The sequence below is a fragment of the Grammomys surdaster genome, unplaced genomic scaffold (genome assembly GCF_004785775.1).
Source record: "Grammomys surdaster isolate TR1022 unplaced genomic scaffold, NIH_TR_1.0 126198, whole genome shotgun sequence".
In the NCBI taxonomy this organism is placed as follows: Eukaryota; Metazoa; Chordata; class Mammalia; order Rodentia; family Muridae; genus Grammomys; species Grammomys surdaster.
This window is the reverse complement of record NW_021621003.1, coordinates 3,169,924-3,195,762: the sequence shown is the minus strand read 5'-3', so window position 1 is coordinate 3,195,762 and position 25,839 is coordinate 3,169,924. Positions and strand designations below refer to the sequence as shown.

Genomic DNA, 25,839 nt, shown 5'->3' with positions numbered 1-25,839 from the left:
GATCTGAGCTGCACACACATCCCAACATTAAGGTAAGCATGGTTGCTTAGCTCAGCTGGTCTCTGGGAGTGAGTGCTTGCCCACACTCAGAGAAAGTAGCCATCTTGCAGGCAAATGATGTGGTCCTTGGCAGTTTCCTTTCCATTTAGCTGTGTCTGTAAACAGGAATGTAAGATTTGTGTAGCCCTGGTCCTGTCCTGTTTTCTGTTGATGACCTCGCTGTCTCTAGAAACAGCTGCATAATTTTGGCTTCTTGAGGCTTCCATCATTCCTCTGCTCCCACAGCTCCCTCTGTGCAGCTGAGAGACGATGGCCAATGGCAGACTGTTAGGCATTGCTCCCCAAGTGCTCACCTGGAAGCTCCAAATTCTGAGATCCTCGGGGCTCCCAGGCCGTACAGAAGCAGCTTTCCAGCCTTTGAAGTTTCCTGGACAAATGTTTAAAATGCTCAATACAGACAGTTAATTTTTCTTCCTTAAACAATAGAGCACATAAGGGATTTCATGTTTATATCTTGGATTTTTTTCACTTCAGAAAGGAGCCTCAAAACATGGCCAAGAAACAGGAAATGTTCCTCTCTCCTTAAGTGAAGCTCTGTAACTCTGGCTGTTCCCACATAGCTTAGGAGCAAGAAGCTGAACACTTTCAGAAATCGTTCTCTCAAACTGCTGTTACTTCAGGCAAAGTTGCTACTGAAGTCCAGCATGGGAGACTGCTTTGGCTGGAAGGCTGTTTATTCATCTCCACTTCTCCAGATCTTACCTCTGGAAACACTGATTCTGTGAGGTATAGTTCTCTATCCATAAAAATACAGAAGATAAATGATAGCCAGTTCTAGTCTACATACACAAACCCTAAACATATACTGCCAGACAAGTCTACTTTTATATAAAATATCATAATTGAATAAACAGTACTCAGACTGAGTAATATACTGACTGCAAAGGAGCAGAAGATGTCTGTGTGTGACATTGACTAAAGGTATTACCCTTGCAAATGCATAGACAGTACTGAATTCAGAGCCGTGGTTCAGTCTGGTTAGTTGTCCAAAATGAAGGATCCCATGACCTGTTAGGTACAGAACAATGACAGGCTGTTACCATGGGAACCACAGACATGAGTTGCCTACACGCGAACCCCAGGCGGTAAAGACCAGGCAAAACTGGTTCTGGAAATCCCAGCAACAGACAGCTAACTGTCCTTGCCATCCAGTTTCTGCTGTGCTTCCTTCATATATGGTGTAAACATGGACTCCTCAGCTTGTAGGTCCTACAGGCTATAACCCCATGAAGGCAGAAATTATCCATTGTCAATCAAGCCCTTGTTTGCTCTTTTTTCTTAGTGACATTGATATGACCAAAGTTACGTTGTGACTACGAAGACACCAAACACAGATGTTCTAGGCTTGGCTTCAGTATCCAGTTTTCTGAGTGACCTTGGACACTTGTCATACCTGAGGCCTTTGATTCCTTAGCTGATCAAATGGCTAGAAGGGGTAGGAGAGATGACACGTGCTTAATCACATGTTGATTTAGTGTTGGGGGCTCACACCCAGAACATTACAAGTCTTCTACACCTGACCTACATTCCCGACCTGAGTCTGCTTGTTGTGACAATTCAGGAATGAATGAATAAACGAATGAACAAATGAACAAACGAGGGAAGCAAATTACATTGTTACTGACACTTTCTAGTCGTCTGAAAATAATGTTTTTGGCCGAAGTGTTTAAAAAAGAATGTAGCACCATCATTAAAATCCCGTCAGGATGACTCCAGTGGGCACATAAACAACATTAACACTCACCCTTCAGTAAGACCTTGGCATTGCCTTCTCCTGAGTTTCTTGAGGGATTGACTGAGGAATATGAATTTCTGTCTCAATCCCATCTGCTACCTGGTGAGTCAGGATGTTCACTTTGAGGGTAGCCATTCCTGAGGCACGGCTTTTCCTTCAGGAAAACATTATGGTTATCTTAACATTTTTAGGCTGTTTTTCTTAATTCTGATGTTCCTCCAGAATGTAATTTAAAAATCAAAAGACCCTGGTTTGGCTTCTTGGATGTAGATGCTTGCCTAGCTCAGCCGTCAACACCCACACCAGAGCAGACCCACGAAGTTTGTGAGCCAGCAAGTGCAATAAGGTGCTTTCTATGTGGTGGGGTAGGCGACTGCTAACTCACGTTACAGGAATCTGGGCTACGCAGAGCCATGGATTTCAAACAGTTGCATGGAAGAGGCACTTGAGCCAAAGAAAAACATCACCACAGAGGCAAAGGAGACAGGCTTCTTGACTCACACACTTTCTTAATCCACTGTCTGGAATAGGGAGGACCATGATGATTCAGAACGTAGCTCGGTCTCCTCAGAAATTCTCATTAGTTCTTGGGATACTGGGGCAAACTGATGGAAATTGAAATCACCTCATTCTTTTTTAAACTTTCTTCAGCAACTTCCATGCAAAGTGTTGTTTAGAATATTAATGCTGCCTTAAGGCTCCTGGCTACTGTGTGCTCCCAAATGATTAAAGGGGGTGGCTTAATAAATGGTAAGAAGCGCTGATTGCATCTGTGTAGCCCTCGTGCCTTATGGATTTGTCTTTTAACATCTGTAACCCTAGTCACTAGTGCATAGAAATGCTGTTTGTAAAGCTGAAGAGATGGTTCAATGGTTAGAGACTCCTTGTTGCTGTTGCAGACAGGTGGCTCTCAACTGCCTGTAAATCAAGCTCCAGCAGATCTGATGTCTTTTTTTGTCTTTCTCTGTCTCCTTCTCTCTCTCTCTCTTGTTCTCTCTCTCTCTCTCTTGTTCTCTCTCTCTCGCTCTCTCTCTCTCTCCATATATATATATATTTGAAATTAAGTCTTAACAAAGAAAAATACTATTTGTTGAATGAGTATAGATGGCTAGCTGGGGGTGGAAGAATGCATGGATGGTTAGATAGAGGGATATATAGATGGATATATGGATGGGTGTGTGGGTGGGTGGACGGAGGATGGATGGATGGGTGGATGGATGGATGAACAGTCTAACCCTGAAGTTGTTTTTTGTCATTGCACTGGGCTTAAGAGTACAGACTTGAAAATCACAGAACCTTGGACTTTAAACCCTGACTCTTGTCACTTCTTCGCTGTCTCATCTTTGTTCCTTAATCTCTCTGCCTTTAACTTCCGGTCTGTGAAGTGGGGGCACAGGGGGAGAGTTGATGTCATCTACCTCATCAGATATTGCATGGAGAGCAAATGGAACAGTGTGTAAACCTAGTGAGTACCTGACCTGCAATCAGCCTAGCAAGTAACAGCTGATGCTTCGGTGTTTCCCTGTCACGTGACCTATTCTTCAGAAAAGAAAGGACTGAGCAAAATAGCCTTGAGATGAAAGGCTCAAAGTATCCCCAGCCTAGGGCAGGTAGAGGAAACAGAGCAGAGAGTCTTTATTCATGACATCCTCAGAGTCTGCATGTGGAGGAGGCACGAGAGCACTGGGACCAGGCAGGAGCAGGAGGGAAGATGCAGTTGAGTGCCTCCTCTTCTCCAGCATCCGACCTGGTGAGAGCTGGCGGCTGCCTTCTTCTCCTTCCCCAATTAGCCATTCTGCGCATGTTATAAGGTCAACTTTCAATGATGTAGAGAAATAAAAAAAATGGGCAGGGGAAAATAATATGTCCAAACGAGCTAGAGTGTTTTGGTGGGCTAACAGCATCCTGGAAGATCATTTCTGGGAGGGGCCGAGAGATCCTCTCCTGGTCTTTATGGCCTCTTCAGCATTGTGCTCTCAGCTTTTAGAGCCTGGGACGTCATGGACATTTGATAAATGCCTGTTGAATTCACCTTTACTAACTGTTTTGCTTATGAGGAACCAAATGTCACCCAGACTTGTAATAAGTTCTCAACCTGGATTTCTGAGTATAATGGAAGGACTAAGCATTCCCAATAAGAATTTTATTTAGTTAGTCAGCATTGCTTATAAATGCTAGGACAAGGTTTTGTCAGTTCCAGATACTAATATTTAATGGGAAAAGAAGTAAGTCATATTCTGTAACACACACACACACACACACACACACACAAATAAATATGAAATCTGAACACTTAAAAATATATGGACATTTCATTTGGGGAAGTAACTCACTGGCAGAGCTTTTATTTAGGATGCACGAGACTATTCAGTCCTTAGTAAAAAAAAAAAAAAAAAAAAGCCCCCTAAGAAGTGTTGGAGATAAAGAAGGCCCGGATGAGACACTGTTAGAGAAGACAGCAGAGCTGGTAAAGGCTCATCAGTATACAGACCGAATGTGGACATGGCCACTCTTTCGATATTATGCCCATGCCCACATCCTGTGCTGAAATTGCTCCATAAGGGTCAGCACCGTCAGGTTAGCAGGTGCTGAGTTTACTCTTCCATAACCAGTTCTGGTTTCTCTGGGTCTAAGCTTACTCTAATAACTAGGATAACCGTTTCTGTGGCACTTGACAATTTCTAAATGGACTAGTGTATAGTAACTATGTTTCTCCCACACGCTCGTGGTGTTGCTTCCGATTGCTACTGATGGGGAGGCCTGAGGCAGGAAAGGATCATGTGACTTCCAACTGAATTCCCAAGTTCTTGTCACTGCAGCAGGATGTGCTGGCTTTGGTTGATCTCTAACCCCAACTTCAACAGAACAAGTACCCAGCAAGCCAAAGCAGGCTGTGTGCAGCTGTCTTTGGCTACTTTGTGGGTTCTTCTGTCCTCCACCCTTCTCCAACCTTTTTTCTTTCACCCCATCCCCAACACTAAATAAGAGAGAAAAGAGGATAGAGAGGAAAGGAAAGAGATCCCTGAGCAAAGCCAGAGGTTGCAAAGGGCTGATGTCCTTGTTGGATTGCTTCCTGCTTATTAGAGGCATCAAGTTCCTTGGGGCAAGTTTGATCTTCACTGTCAGGATATCTAATTTCTTCTCGTTGTTGTTTTTTTTTTTTTTTTTTTTTTTGTGCATGACTACTATAACCAAACCAACCAATAAACCCACCAACAGCCTACTACATTTCTCCGGGCCCTAGCATTTATATAACCTCTGGAAAATCCCCAGAATTACAAACATCACACAGTCACAGAAACTATCTATTGCTGGCATGAGGCAAATCATAGTCAGCTGCTGTGGACAATCTGACAATCTGACTCATCCCACACCTGGGATTAAAATGAAAACATATTCTCCTCACTCCTGGATCCACTTCCCTGTGCATATAGACGTGATAGCCGGAGATCACAACCATGGATCATGGGAATGGCAAGGCAGGAACCACTCGGGGATAGAGACCTCAGGTGTCCAGTCAGCGAGTCAGCGCAGCGCATCGAGAACAGACTCCCTGGAGACAGGCTTCAATGAGACAGCTCATTTAATTGGAGAGCAAAGGCTATTTAAACCTTTGGGGAGCGGGTAAGAGTCTTCAGGGAGAGTGGCCAGGCCCAGGCTTCTAAGGACGCCTCATATGCAAAGGGAGGAATTTTGGACATTGTTGGACATAACCTCATAAAGGAGAGAAAATCCACTTTAGCTGCCAGACTTTCCTTTGTGACCTCCTCTGAGGGGCAAGATTTGGGGGGTGGCAGGGCTGTGTGGGTTGGGATATATGTGTGGGGGGTGGTCCTGTCGATCTCAGGATGAGATTTCCAGAGTTTTGACACCCCACAGCCCTACTCTTGCCCCAGACTGGCTCCCCCAGCCCCCACATATTGGCTCCTTGGCCCCACATATCCTTATGATATTTCTGTGTTTTTAAAGAAATTAAAATTCCAAGATTCTCACTACCAGTGTATAATCAATGTGTCTTAACCCAGAATGGGAGCTCACGTTGCAAAAATACAGATCCTGATTCTGTAACCCCAGGAGAGGCCTAAGAGCCGGATTTTCTATCATGGTCCCAGGAGGCACCAGCACTGCTAATCCCTGGGTCCAGAGCACTTTGGATTCTGATTGAGAATCACTTATGCTTTCAACAGCTGTGTTTCTGGACTAAGGGAAAGTGTGTCATGAGGTTTCAGTGTGTGATTCGTGTTCAGAGAAGCCCTGGGCTGTCCCTGCCCTGATTCCTCTAATGTTCAGAGAAGCCCTGAGCTGTCCCTGCCCTGTCTCTATCCTCTTGCTTAAGAAGAGTGAAAATGGCCACAAGAGAAAGCATGATTGTCTAGGATTCAAAACGTTTGTCTAAGGATGGTTGTCTTCGGAGTCTCTATGGCTGTGATAAACCGCCATTGCCAAGAGCAACTTGGAAAGGCAAAGGTTCATCCAGCTTATACTTCCACATCACAGACCGTCACTGAGGGTAAGAACTTAAGTAGGAACCTGGGGGCCAGAGAGCAGGAACCGAGACCCTGGAGGAATGCTCCCCATGGCCTGCTCAAAGTTTCATACACAACACAGAACCACTGGCCCAGGGATGCTCAGCACAGAGGCCTGGGGGCTGGGTGATGCATCCTTCCACACCAATCATGGATCAAGAAAACGCCCCCACAGTCTTATCCATTAGCCAATCGATATTGGCAGTCCCTCAGCTGAAGTTCCCTCTTCCCAGATGACTCCAGGTTGTAACAAATTGAGAGAAAGCTAACCAGCACATCATCACGGCCTCTTTGCATTCAAGAAAGATGAGGTAGCATTCAGCACTACCCCTTGTTAAGCAGTGACCACACCAACAAAACCAAGTGGACACTTGCTCGACCTGGAAGAGCTAAGCAAGTATCTCCTTACTGTGCTGTAGCAAGGAGTTGGGATGAGTCAGAGCTTTAGACATTCCTGTCTATGAATGGCTATGAAATGCATGCTAGTATCACTTTGGTGGGAATGAGCAGCGTTTTAGCAAATAGGAATTCACAAGCAGGTAATAAATGAATAAAGAAAACAGAAAATGTTTAATAGATCATGGCTACTTAAAAATTTTCCATTTCCAAATGCACCTGAGAAATTATTACAGGGCCTTCATATATAAAATAGTTATACAAATCAAACATGTACTGATATTAACCATGAAGAAATTTATTTTAAAGCCATTTTTTGGTATACACAGAATTTTATCACCTATTAAAAGACAAATATCAAACTTGAAAAATAATAAGAAGTATGAGTATGCTTATTTTATGTTAGGAATTAAGTATTGATTCTTTTGTAATGCAGACTTGTAACTCCAGCTACTTGGGAGATTACGGCAGGAGGATCACACGTTCAAGGCCTCTCTGAGCTACAGAGTGAGATTAGGTCTCTCTAGGGCTCTATATTACACTCTATAAGAGCAGAAAACCCTGTACATAGAGGGAAACCGCTGCAATTCAAAACTTATGGTAGCTGCGCATCTGAGCCAGGTGTTCTGAGCAGTGTTTGTTGGTATTGTGTGGTGTATGCAACGCTAATTGTCACGTTGGGTGCGCAGAACCGAGGCCACAGTGAGATCATCCAATGCAATATGGTTGAGTGCTGCCAGAAACCCCTCAGATGTGTTACATACTCTATTTTGAATTAATTTTTGGTAGTTGTATGTTGAGAAAACTTGTAATACCACCAACCCTTTTTGCAACCCTCACATCCAGTTAAAGGACCTCCACATGGGGTGGTGATCATTGTTTAAGAAAATGTTAAATAGATCAGTAAACACACATAAATAAATCAGTAAACACACATCTCTACCACTTGTCGGGCAGGTAGAAGGGATGGGGGCAATAGACAGGGAGCAAAGGGAGCCCCTCAACTCCTAGGTCAGAGCAAGCATCTGGACTCAACCAGCCCCAGTGACCTTCTGGGCCTGTTCTATCTGCGGCCAGGATCTGAAGGCTCTTGCCAGCCTTCTCTATCTGTATATCCAGGAAGAAGGAAGGATCTTCAACTCCTGCCCCTGCCCTGGGCACTGAGTTATGCCCTGGCTCTGGAAGTTTCTTATGGTAGTAGTGATTGATAATACTCAAGTACATGTGTCCAGAGCAAGCATGAGAATGCTGTTTCTCTAGGGTAGGGAAGAACAGTACAGTTTAAATGATAAATGCAGCTCCAAGTCAAAAAATCCCAATTGTTATGTGTAATCACAGACCACAGTAAATCAATTGCACAAACTCAGTACCACTCTTTCTGTGTTCCAACACCCACAGGGGCAGGTTGTGATGGTTTAGCATTCAGGAGAAGGGCAGAGGTGAGGAGAATGGGGGCCGGGATGCTTGATAACTCGTCCAGAATCACATGATGATTCAATCAAATGTAATCAAGAAGCCAGGAGAGGCTAAAGCATCCAATTTTTCTTAATTAGCAACAAAAAAAATCACCTAATTATCAGTATAAGCTCCAATTGTGGTCCTTTTGAATGGTCATTTATGTGTTATTGTTGAATTTGACATTTAGATGGAATGCTTTAATGAAAACAAGAGCCAATTCCCTAATCAGTAAATTGCTCTGCTAGTGCCTTGCTGGGCCTCTCAGTCTCGTTCTCTTACTGAGAAGCTAAGTTAAGAATTAGGACTACATAATACATTTCTAATTATTTATAACCTTTCTTCTAACACTGGAAAGAAGAAAGCTGGTAGTTTGATCAAGGCAGACTTGAGTGTTTCAGGCTCAGAGAAATAGTGGGACCCATGGTGCTTTTGGCTGCCCTGTCTGCAGTAGGATGTAGACACGCTCAAAAAATGGCCGACTTTGCCTGACTGTTATTCAGACAAGAGCTGCCTGTCCCTGTTACTTATGAGCTGTGAGGCTCTTGTGGTAGTGAGGACTTTGTTTGTGGTTCAGATCAAGACAAGAGCTAATAGACGGGGCTTGAAAATATTCTTTGTTAGTTCCTTTCAAGCATTAGCCAGCTTCTCTTAACAGGTGCTGGTGCTGGTGACATGGTATTAAAAGAGCCCCAGTGATGTGTTCAGTGATTCTGGCCAAGCATGGCCTTGGGACAGATGCTCAGTCAGGAAGTCCTGGCTACTTGCAGTAACAAACATGGATTGTCTTGCTGGTCCCCACACTCAGTAGTAGTCAAGTAGTTAAGCACAAGATAGGATATTATGTGATGTAAAGTGCTAAAGCACTCCCTGGGTAGGTGTGCAAGGGGGTGGAGCAGCAGCTACAATTTGAGAGCCATCTTCAGAGAAAGGGCTTAGAGGAGAAGGTTGCCCTGAAAGACCTCTCCAAGTTTCTCCTTTAAACTCAGTGAGGATTTTTCTCAATGCAGATGTGGGGAAACTTTTAAGAGAAATGTCTGATTAAATCTGCTGATCGTCACTGTTTTCATTACCTGGTGTCCTAAACAAGTCAAAGCCTGTCCTTCTGTCAGATCTCATTTCTGGACATTGCTTTATGTGAATAGAAATTCTTGGATAAACCTGAGGATGACATGTAGAGTTAGAAATGTAGGGGGGTGGGATCTAGAAAAGTAGAAATGAACCCAGTGTGCAAATTTGGAAAAGGCTGGACCAATTCCATTGTCCTTTGAGGACACTAGGGACTCCTGCTTATGTTGTGTCACATGACTCCTGCTGTCACTGTCTTTGGTTTTGATGGAACTGTATGAGAGGCTCCTGGATGAATCCTTTCAGAGCCACTTGATTGGAAACAAAAATTGTAAATGGGAGTCTTCTGATATTTGTAAAATGTCTAACTTAGGTTTTGGTCTAACTTAATCCATGTAATGAAGCGGTGATGTCAACCACCAGTTAGCTGAATAGATTGCCTACGGGATGATACCCAGTTTTGCCATTACAGAAACCGACAATGAAATGTTCTAAAGATGAATGCTGTAACATAAGTCTGTCGGAAACATTCTAATTTAGTTCTTAAAAAACCAAATATTTAAGTGATAGTGTGAAGGCAGAAGCAGACATTTCTGCTCTGCCCAAGGGCTGAGCCGTCTGCAGGTAATAAGAGCCGACGCCATGACAAGGAATCATGGTATCAGGAAGATTTCTCAAGAAGCAGACGCAGTATGGAGATGGTTCTTTTCAGTAATGTATGAGGAAAGATTTAATGAGCAAAAGGATTAAGTCATAGCTGCTTGCCAAGTTTGTTGTAATGTTCTCTGCAGCATTCTCTTCTAAAGTCTTGGTTTGGTCTGGTCTGGTCTGGTCTGGTCTGGTCTGGTCTGGTCTGGGTTGGTCTGGTCTAGTCTGGTCTGGTCTGGTCTGGGTTGGTCTGGTCTGGTCTGGTCTGGTCTGGTCTAGTCTGGTCTGGGTTGGTCTGGCCTGGCCTGGCCTGGTCTGGTCTGGTCTCCACAGGCACTTTCTCTTCACAGAAAGCATGCAGCTTCTCCCTCTGGCTTGCTGGGAACATCCCATCCACCACCTACACCTCTGCTTTGTGGCATGTTCTCTCTTCTTCCCTGAAAAGGAAGTAGAGGTGGGGGGAACCTCTTTCGGTGTCCACATATTCTAAGCACTGGTTTTCTAAATGTTTGGGCAAGAAGCAGAGAGCAAGCATGCGGAGTTGAGGCTTTTGACTGACTGGATGTGCTTGTAATCTGTTTTCTGAAGCAGTGGTGACAACGCATGTGAATTTTTACCTAATAACTAATGATCCTGTCTTCTCTTCTCCCCCTACTTACTCAAATCTGTTCATGACCATAAATATGAGTCCTACTGGGGCTTTTTGCATGATGTCATTGATCAAATTCTCTGCCTTTGTATTTTTCAAAATGTATTCTTGAAATACTGTGAATCTTTTTCTTTCCCAAAGCTTCCCACCACAGGGCCTCTGACCACAAATCCAATCAAAAAGGAATAATCCAGGTCCCAAAGTCACCTAACCATTTCACCTTTGAGTCTTGTTTAAGGTGCTTAGCCTGACTTGGTGATATGAACTTTTAATCCCAGCACTCAGGAGGCTGAGATAGGTGAATCTCTAAGAGTATGAGGCAGCCTGGGCTACACAGTGAGAGCCTGTCTCAGAAAAAAGAAAAGAAATGAAAGGAAGGAAGGAAAGAAGGAAGGAAGGAAGGAAGGAAGGAAGGAAGGAAGGAAGGAAAGAAGGAAAGGAGGAAAGAAAGAAGGAAAGAAAGAAAGAAACAAAGAAAAAGAAGCAAAGTGCCTAGAATTCTACATCCAAAATAGTGTTAGTAGAACTTCATTTGTTAAGTTGGAAACTTCTAGTAGTAATGCTTAGATGCACTGAAGCATATTCTCAAGACAAATCACAGGATGGAACCCTAGCTATGCTTGATAAGCAGATCTGAACCTTTAAGAGGGGAAACAGAGCACTCCACCCACCCCAGTTCCTTTCAGACAGTAACCTTTCTGAAACGCAGCCTGGGCTTCAAGGGCTCTTTCTGCTTTAACCCTGATGCGTATTGACCAACCTCCATCAGTAAGACCTCAGAATAAGGTGTTTTGTGAGTCCTGAAGTGGTTTCATCAAAGGCTCTCCTGATGCTCTAACTGGGGTGGAAGGGCAGCTCTAGGGATAATTGTTAAAGTGCACTGTGAGCAACAACAAGGGAGTGCTCTTCTGTGAGGCTTTGTTACCACATAAGGGCACACATGTCACCTGAGTCCTAGGGATTCCCTTGGGACCTTTTCCCTTGGGACCTATTCATTTGTGAAATAAGTTAATATCTTTTAATAATATGCAGATATTTGGGCTCCCATTCTACCTTTTCAATCCCTAAATTAGAATGACTTATATTTTAAGTTTTTATCATATATTAATCATGCATAGTAATACACATCAATGACTTTTTCATATATGTATAAGTATGTGTATATATACATATACAAATGACCATATTGTACCATAACTATCTCTTATAAAAATGATTTATTTTTTAGCTTAATTATATTATTAGATTACATTCTAATAAACGAACATCTAGAAAGTCTTAAGTTTTAACAAAGGGGGCCTGGAGAGATGGCTTAGCAATTAAAAGCACCGGTTATACTTCCAGAGGACCCAGGTTGCATTTCCTGCACCCATATGGCAGCTTGCAACTGTCTGTAACTCCTGTCTCACAGAACCCAATGTCTTCTTCCAGTCTCTCTGGGCACTGCACACACATAATACAGAGACATACATGTAGATAAAACACCCAAATGCATAGATAAAATAAAGGGACAAAGTTCAAAGTTAACAAATTTCTGTGAGAAACAGGCAACTTCTTGAGTTTAAAATGTAGGTAACTAAAAAGCTGAAAGCTGTCGCTGGATCTCTGTACTCACAGAACCTAAGGTGAGCACCCAGGTTACTTGCTCAGATGGGGGAGGGCCATATTAGGTAGGTGGGGATCCTCACTGCCTCCGTTGAAACATAAACACTCAACATCCTCAACGGCCTAAACTCAAACTCCCAGTGATAGCAAAGAGAAGTCGTGGCTGATTTGAACTTGAGGGAATCACAAGCATAGAAAGTTCTCTGACAGTTCCTACAACTACCTGGATTATACAGGGAACTGTCTCTCAACAAAGACATAAGCAGTCATCTCTGCCAGTTGCCAGCACACCAGTTTCGTATACAAAGGAACTGGATGAGTTAATACATCAAAAGTTTGAGGTCCCTGTTAAAACACTAATACCACTTCAGATCTGCTGAGGCAAATGAAAACAAAACCAAAAATAATGACACACCTAGTATAGATCTTCTTCATTTATCATAGTCATCTCAAATTAATTCCAAAATTGTCCACATGCTCGTTAAATTCACAGCACGGTATTTCATCCACTGACGGGGGCCTGGTGTGTGTAGGGATTTTTTCAGGGGCTCATGCCTCTCAATTTTGAAATTATTGAGTGATGTTGTCTTTCTAGAGACTTCTACTTCTCAAGCGTTAGGAATCTGTCCTCATAAAAATGTCTTTTAAATCACAAATCACAAAACTAAAAAGAGCTGAGAAGTGTGTGACCCATAGCGGCCTCCGTTGATGTTAAGATGGAGTTTCATTGTTTGAGTGGCACAGTCAGATCCTGGCTCAAGTCCCTCATGTAAGAGCCTGGCTGACCGTGAACCAGAGAGACAGCAGGTCCAGTATCCTACACCTGCCTTTCCCCTACAAACCCTGTCACTTCTCCTGCCAGGAGGCAGAAACAAGGAAGTTCTACTTAATATTCTCCAACAAGTCCTAAACAGGCTAAATTTTTTCTGCCTGAATTTTATCTCAATAATTAAAAATGAAGGCAAAGTCAAAGTTGGCTAAAGGAAATGAGAAATGAGTCTGAACGCTTAGGACACACTCCATGCACAGCTATCACGTATTTCCTTTCCAAGGTGTTGAAAGGGGGTCACATCAAAGATGCTAGGAGAAGGAAAGAAAAGTCACGAGGTAAGATGAGGCCGGAGAAGCTGGCTGGCCCCAGGTGGTATAATGGAGATTATTATGGGGTCAGGACACCCTCGGTGCTGCCATGAAGCTTGGCTGCTATAGCAGATTGTTTTTAGTTGTTTTTTTTTTTTGCACATTTCAAATAGAAATACTCAATATTTTCTGTTTACTTTTGGGTCATTTGAATTTATAAATGCTCCCCAGGTTATGACATTCCAAAGGCAAGTGTGTGTAAGGCTTCTTAGACAGATGAGTACAGACTTGAAATTTCTTATAGCGACTCCTAAAACTATAAGCAGAATTAAATCTGTACTCTATACAATCCGGAGTTGTCATGTCAGTGACTCAGGTGCAAGAGAGTCGTGATTGTGCTCCCCTGGGCAGATTTTAATATGAGTTCTCCTATGACGAAGCCATCCGACAGCACGCTGCCCCTCCTACACTGTTGTCAACATCACAGATGCAGCATAAATTTAGGGCTTCCACTCGAGTAGAACTTGCCAATTTCTGATCCCTGTGGAGGTTTTGTAAAGGCACACTTCATTCTGAAGCATTTACACATGACTCTGGGACAGCCCTCTGAAACAGTCATTAGCCACTGGCTACCACACAGTAGTCAATAACAAGTGCATTCTAAAGCCTCTTGCCAGAGTCCTTCTGGGGCAGCTACCACCAGCCAGGCTAGACGGCTTCTCATAGTCTGCTTTTACCATTCTTCCATCCTGACTCACAAGCAAATAATGTTCAGTAGGAGTAGTAGTAGTAATTTTTAGTATTATTATTTTCCCTGAATGTCCATATCTTCTCTCCCCACGGGTCACTGCTTCAGATGAGTTCTAGAAACAAATGCAACCATGGTGCCACACCAGCCACCTTGTTAATACTGTAGCTGTGTACTAGTCCTCCTCCTGTTTAGAACAGTCATACCCCCTTTGCCGCTTTAGACCCAATTACTCCAGAATAAAAGCTAACACCGAAGACTCCCTAGACCTATGGGTTTGTCTTCACCCTACAGTCATCTCTCAACTCCAGTCTCCTCCCTACATGAAGACTGGCCTGAAGAAATGTTTCAGTGGCTAGAGTACTCGAAGTTCTCACAGAGAACCCAAGTTCGGTTCCCAGCACCACCATCAGGCAGCTCACAACGCCTCAAGTTCCTAGGGATCTGACACTATCCTCAGGCCTCCAAGAACATCAGGCATGCACGTGGTACACAGACATACAAACAGACAAAACTCATACACATAAACTAAAAATAAAGAGATCTAAAAAGAAAAGATTAAGAAGAGAGGCCTGCACTGACCATGTGTCTCTGTTCTTCTGGGAAGAAGAGGGCATTTGCCTAGCATAGTCTTCCTTTGGTTTAAATGTGACATTCAGCACAGCTGTAAACCCCCAACCTTCTCTAAATATCAGAAGGTTTGTGTGAGGTTCTATGCTTGGCTGCCCCTGAAAGATGACTTCAGAGAGACCTGAGTATGGGCAGCCCTCAGGATCAGAGAGTTCCCGCTATGATAGAGAAGAGGTGGCCTTTGACAGAAAGTCACCAGGAAAAAAGGCCCTGGCATCTTAACTACAAGTGATTTATTAGAAACAAAGGCCAAGTTCATGCCCTCTCCCCTCTGACTTCACTCAAGCTCAGGAAAACAAAAACAGTTTTGTAAGTATCTATTCAAATCCCTGTAAGCCAATTCAGTGAGGAAAATATCTACCTTTAATCCCAATCTCCAGTGGCATTCTGGGACACTGGCAGCTTCCCACACTTGCCATTCCACCAGGAGTGAGAGGCAGTGTGGATTTTGAGAAACCTTTAGGTCCAAGAAAACAAATTGGTTCCATTCAATAATGTAATTCAGCTACTACATACACATTATATTAATCTGAGCATCCAAATCAAAATGAGGGGCCCACAAGATGGCTCAAAGAGCAAAGGCACTTGCTGACAAGCCTGACAACCTAAGTTCAGTCCTTGAACTCACTAGTAGGAGAGACCCGAGTCCTACAGCTGTCCTCCTACCTCTACATACACACTGTGGTACATATGTGCATACACACATGCATCCTAAGTAAATACCGTACTAACAGCAACCATGAACCATGAGACATGGATATTGCTTATCAATTTTGTGATTGCCTCTAAACGTCCTAGATACCACAGGTCCCACCTGCTCTGACCAGTCCCTATTTGGCAGGTCCTATTCTGTGGTTTCTAACTCACTTGAATTCCAGCTGTGCAGAGGAAGCCCCATCTGGAAATGTGGTCATACCTGGCCAGCACCATTTGAAGTCCCCACCAGAGGTACAAAAACGCAGAGCTGAGCCAAGAATATTCCAGCACTCAGAGGTTTCAGACAAGTCTGCCCAATTTTACATAAATGCTTAGACAGGCATGAAATGAATTTTCTGGATGTCTAGCTTTTCTTTCTATTGGTTTCTCTCTTCATTTTGTTGCTGTTTCCTATTTATTTATTTTGTTTTGTTTTCCCAATTCTTCTCCAATTGGGAAGAAGTGCATTTTCCAGGGAGCCTTTTCAAATAATCTGTTCTTTAATCTAGTGAAAAGGCAAACCTGATAGGATTTTTTTAAGCTATACTCATATATCTGTAAGGTAGATAAAAAATCCTGTGCCTTCAACAGAATCTACTCAAATTAGAAATTTGTCAACCTAAGTAGATAACAAATGTTAAACTCAAAAGTGTCCCTATCCACCTCCAACACACTTGTTTTGTTAATAAAGACGTTTTTATTATTTAGTCCTTCTGATTGCTCCATTTCACATGCAAGGTCAAGTGGAAACATTGACCCCCAAAGTATTGAACTTTGTTGCTCTTAGAGTGTTGCCAGCTAACCATCAGACCATACCATTACTGTCTCAGACATGCTTTTTGGCAACTGTCTGCCTTTTGGCTCTGGCCTTTATTTTGTAAGTGGGGTCATGTTAATCACCTGCTCTGGTCCTTATGTAGGTACTGTCCCTCCAGAAATGTGGTCTAAAAGCAATACCTTCCACCATTTGAGCTATCTAGTCTACCTACTGCAAAACACAGAAAGTTCTTGCCAGTAAAGAAATACATGGCTGAAAGTAGGGACAGCAAATGCCTCACTGGAGGGGTTAGAGCTGGAGATGGAGTTTAATGGCTTCCCTGGAAAATGTTTAAAAATGTATGTGGCTCAGTTCCACATTAGTACAGCAGCAGTCAAAATAGACTGAGGGAAAAGTAATGAATAGACTTATTTTGTAAAGTCCCTTTACACGCCCATCAAAACCAACCAAGGGTAACATCGGCTCCCTCAGCATTGATGTCGCTTAAATCCCTCCTTTGAATGCCTTCAATTTAATTTGGCCAGTTATGTGCATTTTGTTGCTTTTTCCTAGTTTTCTGGAAAATAAAAAAGGAGCCATGCAGATGTTGCCCACTGTGTGGAAGGACTGACCATGCTTACTGGGAGAGCGCTTTGGTGGCTTCTGAATGAAAGCCTTGTTACCTGAAGGTGTTTGCCAGATAAAATTTGACATGAACCCTGAGGGCAAGGGAAAGAATTAGCCCTTTCAGCTTGCCTGCCAGTGCCCCGTACCCTGAGGTCACGTCAGTGCTGGCTTCCCTCCTTGAGCCCTACCACCATTCAAAGGTGACAGTTTCTTGACTCCTCTTTAGGCTGGCTAGTTCAGCTTCTAGATCAGCCCTGCAAAGATTCCCCAATGGTGACCAGCCTGCCTGTCCCTTCAAGCCCTCCGTACCGATATGGGAAATATCATGCTTGGTGTTTAAAACATAAAATTATCCAACAATGCTCTTTTCCCTTTGGTCAGATGGTCACTTTTAGGCTGTCAGCCTTGCCCATTGTGTAGGTCCCCGCTCCAAAGTCTGATTTGTAGGTTCGAAATAAAGTCAGATCCAAACTCACAAGCACTAAGACCAGGTGTGTGAGCACCGTAGGTTTGGACCACAAGCAAGTCCAGGCAGCCTCCTTTTGAACCATGCAGAGGATAGGATAGTCTCAGGCCTGATCAGCCCACTATGACCACCAGTGGAGTATAAGAGTTAGTCACGGTATCTCTGAGGGTTCAAAGGTATTGTGGGTTATTCTGCGTCCCAGGCTAAAGTGGGGAGAATAACCTATTTCATTCTATTTTTTTTTCCAGTTCTCTCAGGCCAGGCACACCACAGCCCTTTGAAACGATCTGTGTCCCTTACCCCACCCATGAATGTGCCAAACCAGCCTCTAGGACATGGATGGATGTCTCATGAGGACTTACGAGCTAGAGGATCTCAGTGCCTCCCATCCGATCATGCCCCCCTGTCTCCACAAAGCAGTGTAGCCTCTTCAGGAAGTGGTGGGAGTGAACACTTAGAAGATCAGACCACTGCTCGTAACACATTCCAAGAAGAAGGTAGTGGTATGAAAGGTGAGTGACCACATGAGGAACCCAGAGTCCAAGGGGAAAGAGAGGTGGTCAACAGGAGAGAGGGAGCCCAGCCCCTCCCCTTAGGCTCCTGCATTCAAGCCATGCCTTCCAGAACTCCAGAGGTGGCCCTGGAGGAAGGTCTTAGAAAGTCTCCTTCCAGCTGATAACAATGTTAGCTGGTGAGACAACAACCAAGCAGGCTTTGGGGACAATGCCAAGGGCAGGCTCTGAAAGTGTCCTCGAGCTGGCATTAATCACAGTCCTGACTTTCTGATCCTAGATCAGTGCTCAGTGATCACTTGCCCTAACCCAGAACCCAGAGCAAGAAAGGCCAACATCCTCTTTTGTGTTTTCTGTGCACTGATTCTTGGACAATGAAGGCTCCTGCCAGCCTGGATAGGGTCATCTGAAAAGATGCTAAGCTACTCCACCTCTGCCTTGCTATGGCCAGAAACCTGTAACTAATTCAGAAAAACAAGCAATTGATCTTTTATTTATTTTTTCCTAATCCAGAATAGTAGTAATATTTCTTTTTATTACTCCATTTTTGTTTGAAGTTCAAAGAAACCTTTAAGCCCTTTTCTTTGCATCTGCTTCAGGGACATGAGAACTACCAGTGTTTTAACCCGGGTAATAGATTTCCACATTGATGATAAAGACCTATTGTGCAACCTAAATAAATGTTCCACCATCACCTGTCAATAGACCCTCTCCTACAGATCCTCCTCAGGAGACAGAGATTTCCAAATTACCAATGATGAGCTCACAGAGGATGCATGCATTCTGTGTTTTTAGATGCCAGCTGTTAGAAGGATAGAAGTCCTTAGGGGAAGATGCTCATCAGAGACATGCGGATTACAGTGTTAGCTAGTGAGACAATAACCAGGCAGGCTTCTGGGACAGTGCTGAGGACAGGCTCTGAGAGGGGCCTCTATGCTGCTGTTAACACACAGTCCTGAGGTTTGTTGTTTCTAATCCCCTTGTAAAAGAATCTCTTGACCTCATCCCCTCCCAAGATTGGAACCTGGCACAGAGGCTATGCCCACATCTTCTCCAGTGCCAGATCTAAGAGAGCACTAGGTTGAAAAGTGGAGCCCGTCAGCTTAGGAAGTGAGGCTGTCCTCCAGCCTTTCTCTGAGGAGTTTATGGTTATGTTTCCCTATCCCAGCCACTCCCCACAATGAGCATGTGCCGAGAGACCCTTGGAAGTAGGATGTGTCTTGAAGTTTTCCACTGGGGATACACATGAGTCTTTAAAAACAGCTAACACAGTGGGTCATTTTGGCATACAGGGTGTATAACCCTCTTCCTCAGGGCTCTGGGGACTGCACAATAATGTTGGAGGATGGGCAAAACCTGTTCCCAAGGGATTCCACATCCACGTGAAGTGTCTGGACAGCCTGATTCTGGGACAGTGTATGTTGTTCCACTGATAACACAAGAGAAGCATTGTTTGCATCTTGACCAGCAAGGTGGACCCTGAGGAATAGGCCATTTGCTTGGAAGAATGCTGACTTCACTGCCTAGTGTCTGAGCACGGGCTTCCCTCCTTCCTTTTTCTTTATTTACTTGCTTTCCTGTTACGTCTTCACTTGTTTAGAGGGCTTATACACACTTACACATTCTCCCAAAGTGGGTAAATGTGTGCTTTCAGGCTTCTAAGGTAAGAAGTGAATAGAGATACTATATCAATTTGTAAAGAAACATGCACGAAAGGGAAAATTGAAAATAAGTATACCACTGGTTTGGGTTTGTTTGTTTAGTTTTGCTTTTATAAAAGTTAAACACTTTCTAGAACTCAAGGGTTATCTGTAAGTGAGCTAGTGTGACTCCTTTCTCTAGAATTCTTGAAACTTTGTCAATCACAGAATCACACAGACAAAATGTCACATCCAGGATTTTCATTGTGAGCACATAGATATCAACGAAAAGAAGCTATTTGGTGGCTGGTTGGAATGAAGGACTTTCTCCATGTGTTTCTGTCTTCTTTGATCTATTGAACTTACCTTTTCTTAAAGAAGTGGATGGAGACTCCCATGTATGCAGACACTAGCAAGTAACAGGGGAAAACTCAAAGGAAGGAATGGAATTGATGATAAAGAATTCTATTTATAGGGAAAACACATTTTCAATTCAACTGACAGTTCCAGATGGTAGAAATGTCTGAACCCTGAAACATTAGCATTCTGAAGTGTCATAGGGCCAGTATTTGTTGAGCATAAATGTTCCTTTTCCAGCTCTATTGTAAAGTGGCCTCCAAGAACTCCTCTACCTCAAGGATTACTCAGCAGAGCCTCTTAAAGTTTCATCTAAGAAACAACCCTTAGCATACCAGTCCAAGGATTTGTCATTTGGTCTCCAGGCCTAAGAGCAGATGATCATGTCAATTTGCAAATCAATTCCTACTTTCTGAGCAGTGGATTATGGAGTCGACTCATGTGAATCTGAGAAGAGCCTTCCTGTGCCTTGGGTCCCTTGGCAGGAACGCTTGGGCCATCACCTAATGGCTGTTTTTCTAATTGGCAAATATCTGGTCTGTGAGAACATGGAAGCCGGAGTAGAATTTAGAAGAGTGCCAAATCCTCTGGGTGTGTACATCACCCTCACCTCACATCTTGGGGGAAAAAAAAATCAAAGCCACCATAATTGCATTAGTTTTTCTGGCCACCTGGTGTGCATGGCTGAAATAGTGAGCTTGTTCTTACCTATGTTCTCATCTGGACAGACTAGCCAGCTTGGCCACCATCCTCCCTAGGTAACATATCTCTTGGGTCAAGCATGCAGAATAAACCCTTAGAGGATTAATTGCTTCCTCCTGAATCTCTTTGCTTTGTTTCTTCTAGTAAACACTTGACCCAGTCGTTTGGGTTGGCTGTATGGAATAGGTAGGGCTTCAGGTTAAAGGGAAAGCACGGGATTGAACATCCACTAGAAGCCTCAAGCAGCAACCTGAGCCGGAATATGGAATTTTCCTGTTACCAATCCCTCAGGAGGCAGCTCCTTATAAAGGTTTGGACTAACTGTGCTGGCTGTGGTTTAAATTCCGGTCTCCATGTCCTTTTCAAAAAGCTTCACTGTGACTTATCTCAGGGGAGAGACTCTTGATTCTAAGTTGGTCCTCAGTTATAATATCCCCCATCCCCAGGTAGCTGATGAATTGGATGTACTCTCTTAGCTCTTATCTCGGGCGTGAGAGAGATGAAAGTCTCATATTACTAAGTCACTTCTTTCCTAGAAAGAAGGCAGCCTGTCAGTGGAGGAACAGATGTGTCACTCAGAGTAGCATGGTGAGCCCTCCAAGGTGATGAGGCCCTGAGGTTTATCAAAGGGCCAGGGCTCCTGGTGTGGCTTTGGTATAGGGGAGATTCCCTGGCTCACTTTTGTCCTCATCTAAACCATCGGGCTTCTCTGTACTTATGGGGCCCTGGGGAGAAAGAGGGGAGGCGTCCTCTAGGTCCAGGAGACTTACGTAACACCAGATACCTGATGTGAGGACTCTGCTGTGAAAGATGATCTCTTAAACATTTGTCCCGACTTGAGACAAACACCAAGAGCAGCCCTAATTCAAACAGGAGGGAAGTCTCTAGAGGGGTGAGACCTGGATCCACACCTCAGAGCATGACTGCACGCCAGCCAGGACAGATGGACCGAAGGAATTCTTTGCCGAGGCAACAGCATTGTGAACTTGTGTGAGGTAGGGGCACAGCCCATGACTGGAGTGTAGAAGGCATGTGGGAAACAGGTCTGCAGAGGAAGCCCCTTGGCCTTTAAAAGGATTGTGCCTTCTAGTCTGAAATTGTTGAAGGAATTTCTAAGATAGGACCACCTGCTTAGATCTGCATATCAGAAATGGAGCCTTCACTGCAATGTATTCGATGCTCATGAAGGTAAAGGAGAGGGGGTTCTAGACGTGAAAGCCAATAGAGAGGCGGGGCTGTTCAGTAATAGACGAGGAGACTGAAACTGGGCTAAGCCAAGTGCCAGTGAGAATAAAGACCAAGGCGTGTGACCTAAGTCCTCCATGAGAAACTGAATTGTAAAGACTTGGTGACCTCTGAATGTGAACAGCGGTGAGCAGGTGGCATTTAGAATGACCCCTAGGTTTCTGTCTGGGACACCTAGAAATCTCCTCTACAGTGCAAAGGTCTATGGGAATTAATGAGGGACAATTTGGGGCATGGTAAATGTGGGAACCTTGAATAGTCCTGGGAAGGTATGCAAGTGTTCAGTGGACCCCACGGGGCTGGAGGGGGGGCTCCATGCTCCTCCTCAGCCCAGGGGAGCAGTTTCAGTGGTATGCATACATGAAAGGGGATTAGGGAATTTGAGAATCCGGCTGTAGGAAGAATGGTTGCCCGGATGAGGGAGTGGAGATTGGTACTATATGCTCTCGGTGGAAGCTGGAGCTTTTTTATCGCAGGATAGCATCAACTGGGTATACTTGTGACTTGACACTTCCCATTAGCACAGAAACACAGAGATAATAGAACCTGATGTACTGCATGTGTGTAGACATAATAGAGACAAAAGGGGGGACTCCTGGCTGCCATAACCTTGACAGACACACAGTTGTTAAGAACGGAGAAGGCCATTGACTGTGGAAAATGTTTGTCTTTTCAAGGGAGTCTCTCAGCTGGAACTTGAGTAAACTTTTCCCCACATAGCAAATAAAGTATATTGTCTCCTAGCAAATAGCAAATGACTCCTTGGAATTTGGAGTCATTTTTGAAATGTAAGCCTTTAAGTCTTGGCCTCTCTCAGATTGGAAATGAGAAGGATTATTTAGAAGTGAGCGGGTAGCGGGAGGAGAAACTGTGAGAAACTTTGTAGAAAGGATTTTTGAATGCAGCACCTCCGAGGGTCGTCAAAGTCTGAGTGATGGAGAGGGCATGGTGTGGCACCCTAAGTAGTTGGGACACTCCAGATCTGCTATCACAGAGAATGATTTAGAGTCAGAAAGTTGCCTTTCCAGGTGTTGTCTTGAATGTGTTTAACTAGAATAAATTCAGTGGTGTGTGTGAGTGTGTGTGTGTGTGTGTGTGTGTGTGTGTGTACTCGTGTTTTAACTCTATGATGTCAACATGTGACCTGTACTACAAATGGGTCCTCATGGCCATGGATCTGTGCTAATAGCTTCTGATAAGCTAAGACCTCTGATGTCTTTAAACAGCAAATCCCAGGACTCCTAGGTCCTGAAGTCTCAGGATTTTTAATCTCCATTCCTTACTGAGTGTGTATAACCTTCAGCTGGGGTCTTTAAGAACCTCAGCTTCCCTTTAGCAGTACAAAGCAGGTTGTTTAAGGACAGCACTGAGCAATGTTGTGGTCAAAGGAAGCATCTAGAAGAAATTTAATTCACTGTTTGCATTTAATTCTTTGAAGTATTACCCCCACATTCATTTGTTCAAAGACTTACAGTATGTCTCCATGAGAAGGGAGCCCTCCTGAAACACCCTGGACACTCCTCAGATCAAGAAGTTCCCCTTAAGAGGACCCAGCTTCTAAGGACCCAGCAAGGTCACCTCCTCCTTTTGCTCAGTGCCTGGAACAGAACTAAACGGTATCGCTAGATGGCTGTTCTTAGTTCTTGCAGGATTTGCTTTCTTTCTGACTTTAACAGTGAGGTGTTAGTCCCTTCGAACCTCTCCTCTGCTTTTCTTCTCTCCCCTCAGAGACCATGGATGCAAGCCACGTCCTACAGAAAAGGCTGTGAGAGATCACGCTAGTGCTTTGTGACAAATAAGAATTGGTTTCTGTTATCAGGTACCAAGAGTACCATAAATAAGCTCTCTTGTGAAAGTTGCTCGTCTATGTTTCTTTCTTCTAGACAATGAGCTATCTTAACCTCTCCCCCTTCTGTTGCTTCCCTCATCAGCTTGTTCGCATTTGAGGTTGGGTGCCCCATGGCTTGTTGACCCAGCATAAGAGGCATAAGAGGAAAGCACCCCATACTCTCACTGGAACTCAGCTTCTGTGTGAGCTGAGGACATAACATAAAACCTCTCTGTGATCAAGGTATCCATACTCTAAAAGAAGAAAAATGGGCATCGTGTAGAACTTTGATCCCATTGCTAAAGACCTGTGGGTGTATATTGTATGTATGCAAGATGGATATGTTACCCAAAATGGCCAGGAGAAGATAAACCAACGTTGCCTGCAACAGGAACTGGAGAGAGCTTCAGGAAGGAAGGGAACCCCATAGCACAAGGCCTCCTATTATGCATATAGCCTTCTCTTCCTAAACCTCTTCCCTCAAAGCATGCCACCCCAAAGCTTCACCATGGCTTTATTCTGGCCTCACTCAAAAATGTTCCTTGGCTATGTAGCTGCATCTACTTCCATGACAGGCCAACAAGCATGTGTATTGACAAGGCTAGCTGTTCTTCAGCTCAGCCTTCTCCCAAGGTCTTGCTTGGTCTGCTGGCTCTCCACTTGTTTTTCCTCTCACCAAACTTGAACCAAAGGAGCCATCTTCAGTTCCTTTGTTTCCATCCCTCCCTATTCTTTCTGACATCCCAGTACCATCAGTTTGTACTCTTTCATCCCCCTCTCACCTTCCTCAAGCCCTCCTCAAGGTTTCCTCAACTCACAGGCTGGCCTTTCTCACCAGCCTCCAGACACCCTCCCATGACCACTGTCATCTTTCTATATGTCACCTGTGTTTCCAATGCGCAGATTTCAATGGCTTTCCATCATCCACAAGACAAAACTCTACTTTCTTCACTTTGACATTTCATATTTCAGGCACCTGACTCCCTGCCTGTGTCCCCACTTCGTCTCTAGCTGTTTCCAGCATTCACCAAGCGTTTTCTCTACCCTAAATGTCCCATGGCTCTGGCTTTTGCTTCTGGTGTTCCTACCTTATGAAATGGCTTCTACAATGTGGTTGGCCCAGTGGACTCCAAGCTGCTGCCCTTCCAAGCAGTGGGATGCAAGGGGCTTCCTCTCACTACTTTGGCAAACCCAAGCATTCATTGTTCTGTGCTACCCCAGGATTTGGGTGTTCTCAGTGCTTAAACTGGAGCTGTTATAATTTTTGCATAGGATTCATTCATGCTCTCTGGATCACAGCTTCCTTGATGACAAGTCCATGCCTTCACAGAGTCTGACCTCTACTAATGGCACCCAGTAAATGCTGAGTAAATAGTAATATTCCCTCAGTTGGCAGGGAACTCTCCCTCACTTATAGCAAGCATATCTCTCTTTAATGCCATGAGAGGATGTCTCTCTAGCTTGGATTGTTGGACCTGGCATTTCTATGTCCAACAGAAGCAACCTAGATGAAGCTAAACAACTGTACTCTGGTGACATATATGCTGAATTTGCATTTCAGCATCTCTGCCAAACACTGTCTGCGTCTCCCACGTACCTGACTCTTCCAACCATAGCCACAGCTTTTCACACAGAAATGAGAAGATCCAAGCTAAGAAGTTCAAATGGTTCTCAACATTGCCTCCAACAGACTGACATCTAGGCTTTTCTCGGAGTGCAACCCTGGCTAACTTCTTAGAGACTCCAGCAACCCAGTCATTAGAATTATTGCATGTGGGAATGAAAGTCAAGGCTCTTACTTCACTTTGCCTGTTCCCACTTAATGGAGTTCTGTTTTAATCTCTGGCAAGAGAAAGTCTCTCCCCCACCGACCAGAGAGAGATTGGTAGGCTATGTTCTTCTCTGCTGTTGTTTTGGGATTCATTGTTGTTGTGGAGACGGGGTCTTACTGTATAGCTGAGAGGTTGCAGTCCTAAGGACTGAGACTTTTTTTCTCATTGTTCACTCGTCTTCCCTGTAGGAAGGAGAGAGAGATCCGTAGATACATGGCACTGAACTAGACGCTATACAAGTAGGCTGGCCTCCTTAAGGATGCGCAGGTCAAAAGAGCCTACATTTCCCAGGAATGTGTCTGGAAATAAGTCTTCAGGAAGGCCTAGTTCATCCTGTTGTGAAGTGGTTGTAGGAACCTTTTCTAGGAAAACTTCACCTACTGACCTGCATTTTGAAGAAATGACTGAGGCAAGCTCGCCCAGTCCTGCCTATCCCAGGAGACTCCAGCTGTCCAAGTTGCTTTCTAGAAAGGAACTAGCATTTAGGAAGGGAGGGAGGGAGGGAAGGAAGAAGAGAGGAAGGAAGGGAGGGAGGGAGGGAGGGAGGAAGGGAGGGAGGGAGAAAGGAAGGAAGGAA

The 25,839-nt window shown here is 44.2% G+C and overlaps 1 protein-coding gene across 1 annotated transcript in view; it reads left to right on the top strand.

Moving 5' to 3' along the window:
* The window catches only part of Samd4a (sterile alpha motif domain containing 4A), a 213,794-nt gene that overhangs the window by 145,111 nt on the left and 42,844 nt on the right, over positions 1 to 25,839 (top strand). The window contains exon 4 of the mRNA XM_028758582.1: positions 17,395 to 17,658. Coding sequence (XP_028614415.1) covers positions 17,395 to 17,658 — 264 coding nt within the window. The remainder of the gene's footprint in view (positions 1 to 17,394; positions 17,659 to 25,839) is intronic.